A 17,004-nucleotide genomic window follows, 5' to 3' on the forward strand; every position below is an offset into this window, starting at 1 on the left:
TCACTTTGTTCAGTGGGTTCAACACTGCAGTTGGAGTTGTTCTCCAGATTGGTGCTGAACAAGATCTCAACAAACTTCTGAGAATTTGGCCTGCAAGCCCAGTGTCTGCAGAGACCTAACATCAAATAAAAAGGCCAGACTTACCTTTGCTGAGGAGCATGTTGTGTAGACAGAGAATTGGTCCAAAGTCATTTTAGTAATGTAGGCAATTTAATTCATTTTAGTCTAATAGGGAACATTATGATTATCAACTGAGGTTGAATTAAAGTATGTACATAAGTCAGTAAAGGTTTTGACGTTGAACTTCAGGTATTTTAAAATGTGCTGACTTAATGAACTGGTTAATAAGTACTATCAAAAAATGACTGTCCAAAATCAGTAATAACAACTTTTTTTTGTTTTAACATAGAACTTGAATTCGAGAAAATTACCACGTTTCGTCCAAGTCCCTACGTTAGTTCTATGGCAAGCCAATTTAGCTTCAAATGCATTCGACGTTCTCGTTGCAATTGCATTCTCGTTAACAAACGATTTAGAGTGCTACTAAGAATTCCACTTTTATAGCTCTTGAATTTAATTGTCAATAGAAAGAATAGTGCTGACCTTTGTAAGAGTGAGAGAGCGAGCTCTGTAATTGCATTCTTACCAGTAACAAATGAATTAGAGAGCTCTGTAATTAAATTGCCAGCAAAAATTCTGATTAGAGAGCTTTCTAATACAATTTTTACTAGTAGGAATTAGAGGGTTCTCTAAACATAATTGTACTAGTACTGAAAGAGCTCTCTAATTGCAATTGTTATAAATAAAAACTTAATCAGAGCTCTATAATTAAATTCTAAATAGTAAAAATGCAATTATGATGAGTGGGATGCAATGTAAGCTATTTAGCCATATTTGGTCATATTAAGGAATACTAGAAATGCATTGTTAGGAAAAGTGATTGGCAATGTTGGAGGATCAAATAACTTCGAATAAATAGTTTTTAAGTAAATATAAAGAGGGTAGAGAGGAGTATAGTATAATAGAGAATGAGCAAATGCTTTAAAACATATTTAAACATTAGAAATGGATCCATGCCAATTCCATTCTCTCATTTTTCAAACTGGTTAATTATTTTTTAGGATTTTTATAATGTATGGGATCTCTGACTCTAAATATATCCATCAATATGTATTATGCATGTCTTTAACCTTTTCTTTTGATCTATTTACCCAGCAATCTCTAGATCAGGGGTGGCCAACCCTGTTCCTGGAGAGCCACCTTCCTGCAGATTTCAGTTGCTACCCATATCAAACACACCTGAACCAATTAATAAGGACCTGAACACCATGTGATAATTACAGGCAGGTGTGTTTGATATGGGTTGCAACTGAAATCTGCTGGAAGGTGGCTCTCCAGGAACAGGGTTGGCCACCCCTGCTCTAGATCAATGGCTTTAAACTCAATTCCTGGAGGGCTGCAGCTCTGCATAGTTTAGCTCCAACTCATTCTTGCTAAATAGTCTAAAAAAGTCTTGAACACCTTGATTACTTGGATCAGCTTGGAGCAAAACAGTGCAGAGCTGTGGCCCTCCAGGAATTGAATTTGAGACCTATGCTCTAGATCAGTGTTTCTCACCCACGTTCCTGGAAGACCACCAACACTGCATGTTTTGGATGTCCCCTTTATCTTACACACCCATCACAGGTCTTTCAGTCTTTGCTAATGAGCTGATGATCTGAATCAGGTACGTTTGTTTAACGAGACACGGAAAATGTGCAGAGCTGCTGGTCCTCCAGGAAAGGGGTTGAGAAACACTGCCCTAGATCTATAACTGATTGCATGAAGTACATCTCCAAACTTATTGCAGATTGTTTCAGGAAAATAAAAGAATGACTGAACCAATTCATGACACAAAAGCAATGTAAAATATGTGTTCATATATAGATTTATTACAGACTTTACACAATAGACAAGCACACAGTGTTTCCTGTCAGCGACAAGTTCAGTGTAAAAATAACAAAAGTGTTCTATGTACAGACTTGCAGTCTGTCGTCTGCTCAACATTGAAAATTATCCATCCAAGCCTTGCTTTTGTAAATGACGACAGATTGTTTATCTAACTGTACAACTTTTCTTATCAAAAGTGCAAGCAGCAATACTGTTTCAAACAGTCTTGCATGGCTAAACAAAGACTGACTGATTGAAGAAATAGAGAGGTGGAGGCAGGAATGACGTCAAAACCCAAAATAATAACTTGCTTTGGGGTTCACTGAGATTTTCCTGAGGTTTTAACAATTTATCCGTAAAATAACTGTGGTAAACATGCTTTGCAATACAACATTTTGCTTTAAAACACAAATTAAACACACAAAAACATTATGCATATTTCGTAAACGTATGTTTCTAGTAAGTAAACAAAACAAAAATGCTTTGGTTTAGAGTGTGTTTGTAATTTATATAATAAAACAAAACATCTAATGGTGTTAACCACGAACCTTATTTTACTAATCATTTAAAAACCCCAATATAAATCCTCTTAGGAAATGTATTCAGATGCCATTGTGGCACCACTCAATGTGCAATGTGTTGTGGGACATCTGGCTTTATGCTCTGATAGAACCACTGGACAGGACTGGACTCAGACGTACAGGAGAGGACAGGCCAATGGGTAAAAAACACTGTCGAGAGGATGAAGATGACATACATCAACAGAGATGCATTTGGGCTTATAAACAAACAAAAAATCAGAAGGATCACTCACAGTAGAGTCTTGAAACAGAAGTGTGCAGGCCACTGGGTTTCCAGAGCGGGGCTGCAGCGGGCAGGACAGCAGGCGAGAGGTGTAGGTAGCACATTCCTCATCCAAAAACATCTCCTCCAGAGGAGTCTGACGCCTCCGCAGAGCAGATACAGCACTAGACTGTATTATAGCTGCTGTGGAAACACATTTAAATGGTTAAAAGTATTCTGGAGGTGTAAAATGTCAGCTTGTGGAATGTTTGAAAACTGCATTGGCTCTGAACACCTTTCGATTGGCTTTGTTTGGTCATGTCTACGCTGGGATTGATCTGTGATCCATTGCTTTGGGCTGCATTATGAGATGTAGGCCGATCTTCACAGAGTTGTAGATTGGCAGCTAGGGTCTTTAGTCTATCTTGAGAGTGTTCTGATACAAGTCTTTGGCTTGATGAGAAAACAATGACGGACCCTCTGTGTGCTGCTTGTATGAACGGCTGAGCTGTTTTCTTGCCTTCGTTCTTAGTGTGATGAAGATTTGAGTCTGAATTTTTTGTAACTGTTGATTTGGCTTCAACCTGCATATAGAAAGGAAGATGTGAGGTCACTTCTAAGCCATCAAAAAATGACTAGTATTGCATACATTTGTGCTTTACAATCATACAGATTGGTGACTGTTCAGCAACTGTTGGGAAGCAATGCCATTTTGGTCTGTCTGGTCATCATCCATCTGCTCTTGCTCTTCAAATAACCTTTGCACAACCTTTTCCCCCTGTTGACAATCAAATGTCAATGTTAACCTGGCAATCTTTATAATATAGATCAAGTAAAAGATTACAATGAGCCTGTTTTACCTCTTGGCACATCAAGGTACCAGGGCTGGGGTCGTGAGATCCAAGAAAACCCGGCGAGTCCCTTAAACTGGACATCTTTTGGGTGGTGCAGAGCTTTCTCTGTAATTAGAAACAGTAAATGTAATTTTGCGATAGAAACTATTTCTAAACAAATTGAAATGTACAAAGGAGAGCACATAGATAAGTCTCTTTCTTGGGACACTCGTGTTAATTGGATCTGTGAAAAACTCAAAAGGCTTTATTTTTTTGTGTAGATTGTGTTTTTATGGTGTTGATTAGAAAATGTTGCATCAATGTATCAGTTAGTTTGCGAGAGTGTTATCAGATTTGGTTTATCTAAATGCTATGGCAATCTTTCTGTAAATTTGAAATCAATACCTTTCAATAATTTCAGAATTGCTAGGACTAAAAACCTTTACCAGCCCTCAGACTCTATATGAACAATGCACCTTGAATGAAGTGAAAAGAATTATAATATACTAAAATGCTCATGAGTCCACAAAAAATTCCCCCTTAGGGGACAATGAAGTATACAAACTAACAATCAAACAAATAAACAAATAAACACAAACACACACACACATGCACACACACGAAATAAAAAAAAATTATCAAAGAAACCCCCAAAAACTGGGGGACCCAGAACACACTAAACTGACAAATATGCCAAAATAAATAAATATTAATAATAATAATAATAATAATTAAAGAAAAACAAGCAAAAATAAATAAATAAATAAAAATCTAAACAAATTCAACCTAACACTACAAAAACATTCACAACATCAAAACAAAACAAAAATGCTACTTAGGAAAAAAAACTGAAAAAAAAACAACAAAAATCAACAAAATAAAAAAAAATAAAAATAAAAGATGCAAAAATAAATAAAATCCACAAACAAAGTAAAATAAAAGAAGAAGAAAAAAAAACTGAAAAAACAAAATCAAGGATATAAAAGACATTTATAATCAATGCTTAAAGGGGTGGTACAGAGTCTATTTTTAAGGCTTGGCTGTGTTTATGGGGTGTAAAGCAATGTGTGCTCATGCTTCACTTGTAGATAATTATTTCTTTATATATCCTACTTTGATTATATACAGCAACTCAGCTAACATGAAAATGACTATCATATTTCCTAGTTCCTCTGAAGACCTGCCCTCAAGAGGCTCTGATTGGTCAGCTAACATAATGTGCTGTGATTCGCAGATCAGCTCCACATCACCAGGAAGCCTATCTGTTATAACATTACAGTGCCTCTGGTCATCCCCCTTCGCTGTGCAGGGCGTATGTGCGTAACCTGAAGGGTTTATGACATCATTAACCAGGATGTATTTTTTTTGTAGTCCCCAAACTTCGTTTGCTGTAAGCTTTGCTGAGCCAACTCAGTAAAAGCCAATATCTCCCTTTGCATTGGACTTAGAGTGTCTTGGATTCAGAGATGTTGTTTATGTTCACACAGCTACATCACATAGCAACTAAAGTTTAAAATATCATATCATAGTGGACCACATCTTTAACATAAAAACTACATACTAACATAGAGTTAAATATTTCATTCACCATTGACTGTGGTTTAGTGTTTGTGACTCGCTGCGGTGTCCATTTCATCACTGGTGTTCGATTAGGACCTGCACACAACAAAGAAACAGTGACACTACAGGGGATGAAAGCATTCTATAAAGAAACACTGAAGAGCAAAACATACACTGAGATGATACTGCTGCCGTCACCATGACTTCTTGTTTATTTTTCTTCACCGGGACCCTTTGGGCCTGAGATGGATAAAAAGATGAATAAAAAGTTACATGATTTAAAACTCCTTTATTTTAGCACAAGACTGGAAGATGAATCCCTCTGATCAGACTTACCGAATAAATGGAAGTTCCTCTGCCGGTGGGACAGACTGAAACTCTGCTGGGTGTTGCTCCTCCAGCCCTCACACCTTCATTCAGCAGGATACTACGCAGTGCTGCGGGGTCAGGGGAGAAGGACACAGCACTACCTAAAGGGAGACATTATTGCTGGCTTAACATTTGCATCAGGATAAAAAGAGCATACGTGATCTGAAAGCTGCTCAAACATACAACAAACACTGAACTATAATGAAAGAGTGATATTGCTTTTTTCTAAATGATTTTGATAGACTGATACCAGCTGCACTTTCTCTATAATATCAAGTTCACACACAGCATCACAATAAAGAGCGCATCAAATGATTCCCATAAGAGATTTCATTCATAATGTTCAGAAATAAATTAAACCTATAAATATGTTCATTAAGAATACATGTATTTGATGGGAAATTTGGAAGATACCTGCAGGAGCTTTTACTGCTGCTGAAACTTCTGTTTGAGGCTTCTTTACCGGCACTCTTTGAGCCTGAAGTGAACAAAGCATTTAATGTACACATGAAACCAAAACTGAACATACTGCTTTTGTTAGCTCACATTGCTAGTTTTGTGGTGAATAGTTTATCTGTACATAAGAAAAACTAAATTGTTTACCCCTGTAATCTAAACCTGAAATCTGAAAATGCACTTTTAATTCAAATCTATTTTCAATTAAATTCACAGATTAATGATAACAATAATAATAATTTCTTACATTTAAATAGCGCTTTTCTGGACACTCAAAACACTTTACAATTTTTTGGGGTGAATCTCCTTATCCACCACCAGTATGCAGCATCCACCTAGATGACACGGCGGCAGCCATATTGCGCCAGACCGCACACCAGCTGATTGGTGGAGAGTAAACAAAGTGATGAAGCCAATTATGATATGGGGATGTTTATGAGATCATGATGGACATGAGGGCAAATTTGGCCAGGATGCCGGGGTTAGACCCCTACTTCTTTGGGATTTTTTTTAAATGAACATTGAGAGTCTGGATTTCGGTTTAATGTCTCATACGAAAGACAGAGCTCACAGAGCAGTATCGAGTCCCCATCAATATAATGGGGCGTTAGGACCCACACAGACCACAGGTTGGTCTCACTAACACCACTTCGGTCAGCAACCTAGCTTTCCCATGTGGTCTCCCGTCCAGGTACTTACTGGGCGCAGCCCTGCTTAGCTTCAGGGGGTGATTATGTGAGAGTTGGTGAGAGCTAGCTGCGGGCAGATTACTGTCAGTTTGTCAGTATTGTGAGTTTTGACAGTGCTATGACAACAAACAGAAATGGTGAGAAGGCTGAATTGTAATACCTCTCCCAAAACCCATTTACCGATCTCTCTGAATAAAATGCCTACTTTATTACATTCAATCAGCTCACAGTAGAAAAAAAAGCCATGTCCACTGCGTTCTCATTTAATATTCCTTTTCTCAAGGAACTACTTCACAATAGAAAAGAAAAAAAGAAATAAAAATGATCGCAGCTTCCGGTTCATGCAAACCTATTTGAAAAACAACACAATCTACATCAGCTCTGCATGACTAAAATAGTTTTAAACATAACATTACCTGTCAAACAGAAATACTTCAGCCATGGTGTCATCCTTTCTCTAGTGTGCAAAACTAACTCTAATAATGATTCAGGGTTTGAAAAAGTTTGGATTTAGCCAAACCGCTTGGATTTAGTTTTTACCGCTGTCTGCACATGAATGAGCTGTGTGTGTACACGCTCTAACAGCAGATCTGCGTGAACAAGAGGTGCAAATCTAAATCTAAATTTACTGTTGGACAGTTTGAGCTACTTATCAGAATTATGAGTATTATTGGCTCAACGTTTTTTAATTGGACAAACATTTTTTTGTCTTATGCCTTACCCAGAAAATAAATATATATATAAATACAGGTGGATCAATTACTTAAATCATTACTATTGGAATGTGAAGAAACGTTCAACCATCACAACAAAAAATGTTTCTGAAGACAAACACCTGCTGCACCTTTAAGTAAAACATTTTGAATTTCATGTCTCTGAGATTATTAATTACTTGTGGATGTCTGCACACAATGTCCACGTGCACAAGCTCCAGTTGTCTGTCTGTATACGGCAACTTGAAAGCTGCGCAAGCTTAACTATTTAGGATAAAAGAGAAAAAATATATACACCCATCAAATGTACGGCACTAAGAGAGCAAGTGGACGAGAATAAATTTTATTAGAATAAAATCTGCCGAGTGTGAACGCACACTTATTCTGCTTGAATTTAGACATAATACTTCATAATGTGTGAATGGATGTTTATGGAGTGGACTCACAGAATAAATGGAGGTTCCTCTGCCAGTGGGACAAGTAGATACTCTGGGTGTTGCTCCAGTGTGCTCCGCCAGTCTAGTTCCATCACTCTGTAGAATACTACGCAGTGCTGATGGGTCAGGGGAAAACAGCCCAGCCTTGTCTTGAAAAGGAGAAAGAAAAAGCTTAACCTCTTTGATAAGTGAGAGCAGCAGGGCCTTGTTTACACTTGGTATCAAAATGTGTTTTTGGTTGATCAAATCACACTCATAAGTAGATACTAGATACTCATAAGTACATAATCAGATTAGAATTACATTTATATTAAATCTGGTCTTTTAATCCACGCACACATTTGTCCACTTTCAACAACTTTCATGACTTAATGAGAAGGTCTCGACTCTAGAGGTTGTATGTATGTTTCTTTCTTTGCGTCTTTGTATGTATGATCTTTCAAACTCAGCTGGCAAAAACACAATGCTCAATTGGTACCAATGAGCCCAAAGTGTATTCCCCACACCATTACACCACCAGCCTGAGCTGTTGATACAAGGCAGGATGGATCCATGCTTTCATGGTGTTGACACTAAATTCTAACACTACATCTGAATGTCACAACAGAAATCAAGACTCATCAGACCAGGCAACGTTTTTCCAGTCTTCTAATGTCAAATTTTGGTGAGGCTGTGCGAATAATATCAGTTTCCTGTTCTTATTTGACAGGAGTGGCACCCGGTGTGGTCTTCTGCAAGGCATTTGCGCCCACAGAACTGCCGCTCACTAGATATTTTCTCTTTTTCAGACCATTCTCTGTAAACTATAAAGATGATTGTGTGTGAAAACACAGTGGTCAGCAGTGGCCAGTCCTGAAATACATAGACCAGCCTGTCTGGCACCAACAACCATGCCACATTTAAAGTCACTTAAATCACTTTTCTTCCTCATTCTAATGCTTGAATTGAGCTGCAGCAGATCATCTTGACCATGTCTACCTGCCTAAATGCCTTGAGTTGCTGCCATGTGATTGGCTGATTAGAAATAAGGTCACTTTAGTGGCTGGTGAGTGTACATGACCTCTGGAAGTGGTCAAAAGTGGATGTGTGTTTGTTTGTTTGTGTTTGTTTAACACCATTCTATGGGCATTTTTATGGCGAGAAATGCATACAGGAGGTATTAGATTATATTGAGGTTTTACTATTTATTTTTGCTAAAAACTCTAAAACTGCAGTTGGAAAAAAATGTTAAAAACAAAATGTGCTTAATAGTGGAAGTGCTTTTACAAACAGAACTTCAGTCATCAATCACTCACCCTTCACTTGTTTAAAACCTATTTAAGTTTCTTTCTGCTGTTGACAAAAAAGAAGATATTCTGAAAAATGATGGAAGCTGGCAGCTATTGCAGTCAATGGATGCCAGCTTCCAGCATTCTTCAAAACATCTTATTTTGTTCAACAGAAAAAATAAACTCATAAAAGTATAAAAACCACACAAGGGTGATTAAATAACTATAATAGTGAGCTTATTTATATTTTTGGGTTTTACCATCCTTTTAATACCAGTTGTAAACACCGCTAAGCAAGGACACTTTAAAGGTGAACTAACCTGCAGTGGCATCAACGCCATGATGGGTCTTCTTCAAAACTCTTTGAGGCTAAAAGATCAAAATACATGAGCACCAGCTAGCTTGCAAAACAAAACAAAAAAAAAATCTATCTAAAGCAAATAATTTGCTATTACATTACCATACTAATTACATCATAAACACATAATAAGGGGGTCAAAAAACTAAGCTTTTCTATTATTTCTAACCAAATTATTAGAGGCTCCTGGTCCAGAAGGGCAGGTAGATAAACGTGGCATCATGCATTGAGCTCCAACAGCACTCAATCCCTCACGTGAGAAGACATTGTGCACAGCTGATGATAGATTCTGCGAAGATCCTGCACTCATACATTAATTGTTGTTAAGTTTATATATTTGAAAACTTCCTTCATTGACACAATAAGTAAAATCTGAAGTTATGCCACTCACCTTTATAGCTTACATGGCTTTGTGCGGTTGATGGAACAGTTTGAAAACAGTGCTTATCCTTTGGTGCTTGATTTTCAGAATTAACATCTACTTTACTGAGTGACGCCTTTGATAAATGGCTTGAGTGTTCAGGATGCTTTGATTGTGAAAGATGAATGCAATCTAAGCGTGAACTTAAATCAGTTTGATTGTAGCATCCGTGACCATCTGTGGAGTTTTTATAGTGCACATTATTGAAAGACTGCAGTCGTGGTGACTTGTTTGCCTGAGTTCTGAGGACACCCGGTGTGGTAGCTTTATGGCTCGGTGTATCAGTTTTAGCACCTGCATTTAAGTCCCTCAATTTTTCCGCAGTTGTGAGTCGAGCTGAAGGCATCAAGGGTGGTTTTCCTTGGGAAACGTCTGTGCTCTTCTGAATGCGTGTCCGTGATTGGGACAAATTGAAAGGAACAGGTTTGGTGCAGGTCTTTTTTTTCTGAGCTTTACCCTGGGGGTGAATGGAAAAGTAAGCAATATGTGGCAAAGTTATGATTAACTAAACTTTAAGGAATCTTTTTTGGTAACTGAAACGAAATAATATTCACTGGGATATGTTACCGTACGTTCACACCGAAAGCGGCGACAGCGTCAAAGTAGCCGGAAGTCATTCATTTTCAATGAGAGCCGGCGGCGATAGGCGGCGAGGAGCAGCGCGGCGCGTCTTCGCCGGCGTGAGCGTCGAGGAGAGTTGAAATGAAGTCAACTTTATGGTAATGAACTATGACGCGGTTCGGCGGCAAGCAATCAGAATGAAGACGTCCACCGCTTGATAGCAGTTCAGGGAACACAGACCAGTGAACTTTGGTTCCGACCACAGTTGTTCCCAAGGGTTTGATTATTGCGGTCGCCGGATTTCCAATTATTTACAATGTTTTCTTACAGGAACATACAATATATAAGTTACTGGCGAGTTAATGATGTTCATCAATGTTATATAAATTTATCTTTAAAAAGCGGGAATCTCACGCGATGTGACAGTACAAAACAGTACTGCTGCTTCAGGATATTTCAGACATATGGACACATAATGGATAAATAGAGCAAAGCCACACCACATGCAACTTGATCTTCCATTGTTATATGAATTTGATAAGAAGTGCGCAACATTTTCACGCTAAAAACATGTCTTATGCAGGAATGTAACTGATAATGCTGCAACGGCTCCTTTAAGTACGAGATCAATGTAGCGAGTTTTGACGCTCTCGCCGCCGGAGCTGAAGGCAGACAGCGTTGTCGCCAGGGCGGCCAGAGCGACCTTGGACGCTCTCGCCGCTTTCGGTGTGAACGTACGGTTAGGATTAAAACATGTAAGAAGATTAGAATTAACTGAAATAAATTTAAGTACTAAAGCTTTCACATCTCAAATATATATGCACTATTTAACATAAATATCAATTTAAATGACAAGCAAAACATTTAAAGAGCCCCTATTATGGATTTTTGAAAATGACCTTCCATGCAGTGTGTAACAGCTTTAAGTGAGGTGAAATATCAAGCTAATGTTTAAATCTGAATGTGCACCGTGTTTAAAACTATTGATCTATAAAAGAGTCGACTCATACTGGTTTGAATGAATTGCCACTGTAACAGGTCTTTAGCCATGTCGGCGTGATGTCAATACGGAACTCAAGCTCCACCTATTTCCTGCGCACACAGACCTGGAAAAATTGAAACCCCCAGCCCCGCCCACAAACACTGAAGAAAGAAAATAGAAGACAAACATTGTAGCAGTCCCAGGTTGAATCATGTTGCAAAGACGCTGTGCTCTGAAGTGTGAGGGAAAGTAAGCGTTATTTTCCCTATCCAAACATGAGGCTGTGAAGAGTCAGTAGTAGAAGTTTATTTTTGCAAAAATAAACTCAGCATCATAGCCCCAGCCTTGTGCTGTTCCTGTCATTTTTCTGACAAGTGCTTCAGCAATCTACACGCTTAAAACAAGGGTTTAGTCAGACGTTTGTTAAATGAATGATCAGAAAAGACTATTGATGTTTATGGGATTTAGTCAGAGCTTGACAGAAACTTTACAGTAGACAGTTCATGGATCAGATTATTCCTCCATCTCACAAGTGTAAGTGCAATTAAAATGGTTGCCTCCTATTCTGTAGCTTGCAAATTATGTATTTATTGTTTTGTTACTTGTAATCGCTTGTACTGATTACCTTTTTATATTCTCATATTGCGTTTAAAACCATGTTGAAAAAACAAATGCAGCACGTGCCGCTTTGTGTAGGGATTTAAATGCGTTTGTGAGCTCGCGATCCTCTGCCGTTTGTCATTGCTATGGCCAGCGTCAGCTGTTCCTACACATGTGCGGCGGTCAATCAAAATAGTTCAGCTTTTGCCACTGTGTGGATTAAAACTGAATGTGTGTCATGGTTAAGAATAGAGCAATATGCTGGTTTTAAACTGCATTGCTTTAATGCACTCCTACATTGGGCTCACACATGCACTCTGACTACTTCAAAATTGTTGATAAGCCAGGGTGGCCATTAATCACTGTCTCACGTTTAACGCAGTAGACCAATCACAACAGACTGGGTCTTCCCACCAGTCAGTGTAGTTTAGCATCGTGCTAAGAAGGGATTTAGGAACAAATGAATTGCTGAGCGAATCATATCGGAGTTGTTGGGATAATTTGGTAAAAATAAATGCATATTATAAGACAATGAAAGTGTTTTTTGACCTTGAAGGCATATCAGCCAGCTTGTTGTTGGAGACCCCCAAAACCAAAATATGACATTTTTTATGCATAATAGGGGCTCTTTAACACAAGTTAAATCCCTAAATACTATAATACTATAGTACATTTTTACATAAAATCTTTACATAAAATAAATTTATGTAAAGATAAGAAAAGTTTGTGCTTACCGCAAGAGGCCTCTGTTCCCATTTGTTATGATTGGGATTTTGAGAAAGTTCACTTAGAGCTGGTTGCAGAGACTTTGCGAGGACAGGAAGTCTGCTGACACCTTTTAGTTTACTGACAACCTTTCCAGCTTCAGCAGAAGCACTGGGATCCAGATTCTCAGATCCTCTTTTCATGGAGGAAGCACTCGGTTTAGTCCTCAAATCCTGACTCTTCAACATCCTAATGACATGGAAAATAATAAATGATACAAATCAATACAATAGCATCACTGTAAATGAGAGAGTTAAAGTTGATATATTTAGTTAGACTGATTATTTCAATCAAAAAGGGCATCATGGTTGCTAAGTGAGTAGCACGATCGCCTTACAGCAAGGCCACAGGTTTGAGCCTCGGCTGGGTCAGCTGGCATTTCTGTGTAGAGTTTGCATGTTCTACCCATGTTTGCGACTTCACATGGGTTCCTCCAGTTTACCCCACAAGTCCAAAGAAATGCTATATAGGTAAATTGGGTAAGCTAAATTGTCCATAGTGTATGTGTGATTGAGTGTGTAATGGATGTTTTCTATTGATTGGTTGCAGCTGGAAGGGCATACGCTGCACAAAACATATGCTGGATAAGATTAATAAAGGGACTAAGCCGAAAAGAAAATAAATGAATGAATAAATGAATAACAAAAATATGCTTAAAGCAAATTAACTAAATTAATTATAAATTTAAACAATAAGAAAGACAATACCATATCCGTTACAGCAATGAGAATTTGGGGGTAAATTTGCCTCACTGACTCTGAAATAATATTACAGTGCCCAACAGGTAAAATGTATCTTCTTTTTAATTTTTGTAATTTTCCTGGTGGGCCATCCAGGACATAAGTGACTTAATTTTCTCAGTAAAATATTTTAGAAGACACAATGGTCCTTGAAGTCAAGTCATTGGCAACCAGAATTTTAAGGGACTGAACTGAAAACTACTTACAGCATTATTACCTTTAATCCACAGCCGTACTGCTGAGCATGTTCATGTGTCGGTTTCAGAGTTCAGTTTCTTGCACAAGATTTTTAGCTGCATAATTACCACAGTATATTTTCAGGAGCTACGAGAATTAATTTTGCTTTGCATTTCAAAGTGCCATCAATAAAATGAACAATAAAAATTCACATTTAAAGCTTTTACATTTTTTTTAACGTTTTAAACATTTCTAAATATTAATCAAAACTGTGATAGTAAACAGATAACTGATTTTAAATTGCTGATTTAAAAAAATATCTTGCCTTAAATATAGCGTTTACACAGATTCTAAGGACATTCAGAGAATTTGAATCCTGAAGTTTAAAGGGATATTTTACCCAAAAATAAAGTTCTACCCACCCTCCACTTCTTCTGTTAAACACAAAGAAAGGTATACTGAAGAATTTTGGGGGAAAAAATTGCCATTGACTGCAATAGTATTTTCATTTTACTATTCTTATTGCTTTTTTCCAACTTTCTTCAGAAAATCTTATTTTGTGTTTAACAGATGAAAAAAAGAAGTTTACAATCACCTGAAGAAGAGGACATTTTCATTTATGGTGAACTGTCCCTATCACAAATATAACTGATAAACTACATCATTGTCATGGGGAAATATTTCAGAATATCTTCTTATTTTATAATAACATCATTGTAATTTAAAACCGTCTCTGAGAAATAAATAATCTTAATCAAGTACGAAGATGAGACTGTAACCAGGGATGGGCAGTATTTATGATACATGCATTTAAAATACGCATTTAAAATACAAAATAGTATTTTCAGGGGTTTATGATAATGGATTAATATTTAGTATAAAAATACTTTAGTGTCTTGTATTTTTCTCAGTTATTTGCCTAGAATTGAAATTAGAACAGAAAATGTATTTATAGTGTTACATAAGAAAATTATGCATCACATCATGGCGATACCTACAATACTTCACTGGGTGTTTAAATTTCAAGCAGTATATAATGAAGAGAAAAGATGTCTGACTAAAGATGTCAAAGTGGGACAATATATGGAACACTTATATTTAATAATACAGCAATTTAGTCTATATAGGTTAGTCAAAAACACCTGACCCGGGTTATATGGCACCAGCAGGATATATTTGAAGAGTTTATTTGCAAAAATTGATAACTCCATTTTTAGTTATTTTGAGATATCATGTTTTTAAGTTGTGCTTTGAAGAAATAATATGGAAATTACATAAGGAAATTACTAAAACTGGAGTTTTTTAGTTTTCTGAAATCATGTATTACATTAAGCAGGCCTATTGAAGAGTTCGATTACAAAAAAAAATTGCCGTATGAAAAATGCTGTGGAAAAAATATTTAAAAAATTAAAAGCTTCAAGACTGTGGAACATATCTTAATGAAGAAGAAGGGTTTTCGGTCTGTTCTGGCATATTTCTCAAAGGTGCCACGATTTCAAACCATGACCAAAATTTTTATTTCTTTTACTAAACTTATTTAACACCAGTTTGTCTAAATAAGGTATTTCCTAATGTTTCTCAATGTTGTTTTATGCAAATTCAATGTTGGTACTGTGATGCAAGTATTCTGTGACTGTGACATGATTAGGACATCCTGGAAAGAAATACACAAATTAGTTCAGAAGATTATAAGTAAACCTTTTGGATAGGGACCCGTACTGCTGAGCATCGTTGGATTTGCTCCTCAGTGTTTGGACTCTCAGTATTGAATATTAAACCACACTGAACTGAGCTAAACTGAACTGAACTTAAACTCTGAAAACTGGACTGACATGGTTTCAATTTACTATAATATTCTGTGAAGTTGCTTTGACACAATCTACATTGTAAAAGTGCTATACAAATAAAGGTGAATTGAATTAAATTGAATCTCCACCTGTTTATCTTTTGAATTGTAAAACTGCTCTACACCTTAGTCATGGACTAGAATCTGTGTTACACTTTAGTACATATCTAGCAAGAAAATGTATTCTTTTGCTGTGGTCCTCACCTAACATTCCTTCGGTCAATATGTAGATTAATCAGATTGTCATTTTCTTACCCTTAGAAAAACTGACTTATGATTTGCATAAAAAATTTGATGAATTCTGGCATTTCTAGAATCCTCTATGGGAGTTTTTAAAGAATGTACCTTGAAAGACTTTTTTACATTTTTTTATTGGTGATTACATAATAGATGGCCATTTTATTGTATACGACGAAATGAGACACATATACCAGTTTTGTCATTGTAAATCTTTAAATGTAAAAAATAAAAAAATACTTAAACACTTCATTTATCCCCTTTGTAAAATATAAAAATGTAAAGAGATTGAATAAACATTATACAGGGATTATATCAATTTTACTGGCCACACAATGGATGGACACATAATCAACAGATATAGTACTATATTTAAACTCATTATCTGCATTGAACAGGGCTTTCTGTATGCTTTTTGCATGAATTTTGTACAAAAAAAAAAAACTAAATAAATAAAAAAAGAGACGAGTAAAATATGCATAGATATCTACTCATGTACACCAATAGAGGTGAACGAGGTGGCAGAGAATCTGCTAAAACGTACTCAGAGAAAAGCTGTTGCTATCAAATATGATTTACTTCACATTTACTACTAAAGGGATTGATCGAATAGGCCTATTGATGTAAGGTTTGTAATAAAGGTTCATGCTTACTTGTAAAAGTATTTTGTAGCATTTTTAAAATAGAAAAATACAGAATTTTATTTTGATACATTTGTGGCTGCTGTATTTCGTAGTTTTTGTTTTCATGCAACTAAAAAGGAGGTATTTATTTTAAGATACATTTCAATAGTAACAAATAATTGCACTGCTGTTTGTGGATGGAGCAGCCTGATGCACACTCACCCTGTCTGATCCTGCTGGCTTCTGTTCTGGGCTCGCAGAGGGTTCGAGGACGACATCTCGAAAGTGGTTCAGTGCCTGTTAAAAACGACTATAGTGAGTAGTCATAAAATGCTGAAACAAATTCCGCTCAATCAAAAAACAGAGTAATAACAACACCAGTAACAGCATAGGCTCTGAACACATAGCTCCATGCGAATAAGTCGCGAGGCGAACAAATTTACAACACATACATACATACATACATACATACATACCAGGAGACCAGAAATGAAGCAATAACTGCAGCTTATTTAATGTTGTTTTCAAGCTACAGGACTTTCTAGCTCAAGCGTCTCTCCATCCACAGACCCAGGGAAAACGCTCGCCAAAGCAATACTAACATGTTGACTTCCGGAGTAGTTTGTAAAAAGCGCGCATCGTGACTGGCTGACGAAG

The 17,004-nt window shown here is 36.9% G+C and overlaps 1 protein-coding gene across 9 annotated transcripts; it reads right to left on the reverse strand.

Moving 5' to 3' along the window:
• Nucleotides 1-1,911: 1,911 nt before the first annotated feature.
• On the reverse strand, nt 1,912-16,946 carry troap (trophinin associated protein). Of its 9 annotated transcripts, none has more exons than XM_087307280.1 (16): nt 16,824-16,946; nt 16,570-16,644; nt 12,694-12,913; nt 10,111-10,273; nt 9,565-9,695; nt 9,358-9,406; nt 7,779-7,918; nt 5,889-5,952; nt 5,442-5,575; nt 5,279-5,345; nt 5,134-5,201; nt 3,573-3,671; nt 3,383-3,490; nt 3,008-3,296; nt 2,744-2,913; nt 1,912-2,660 (listed from the first exon to the last, which is right to left on the reverse strand). In XM_087307280.1, exons 2-16 carry the CDS (start codon nt 16,623-16,625, stop codon nt 2,586-2,588), a joined length of 1,833 nt encoding a protein of 610 aa, XP_087163406.1. In that variant the 5' UTR covers nt 16,626-16,644; nt 16,824-16,946; the 3' UTR covers nt 1,912-2,585. The 9 variants fall into 9 exon arrangements, with proteins under 9 accessions (XP_087163406.1, XP_087163405.1, XP_087163402.1 ...); XM_087307279.1 differs by having other exon boundaries at nt 2,744-2,916; XM_087307276.1 differs by having other exon boundaries at nt 9,787-10,273.
• Nucleotides 16,947-17,004: the final 58 nt, after the last annotated feature.

Source organism: Danio rerio, chromosome 23 (assembly GCF_052040795.2).
Source record: "Danio rerio strain M-AB ecotype USA chromosome 23, GRCz13ab, whole genome shotgun sequence".
Taxonomy (NCBI): domain Eukaryota; kingdom Metazoa; phylum Chordata; class Actinopteri; order Cypriniformes; family Danionidae; genus Danio; species Danio rerio.

Excerpts from the sequence above, each read along its gene's own strand:
- troap (XM_087307275.1), bottom strand. The coding sequence starts at position 16,625 with ATGTCGTCCTCGAACCCTCTGCGAGCCCAGAACAGAAGCCAGCAGGAT. Across the intron at positions 12,914-16,569 it reads AGCCAGCAGGATCAGACAGG|GATGTTGAAGAGTCAGGATT; the intron begins GTGAGTGTGCAT and ends CCATGTCATTAG. Across the intron at positions 5,346-5,441 it reads GAGGAACTTCCATTTATTCG|GCCCAAAGGGTCCCGGTGAA; the intron begins GTAAGTCTGATC and ends TATCCATCTCAG.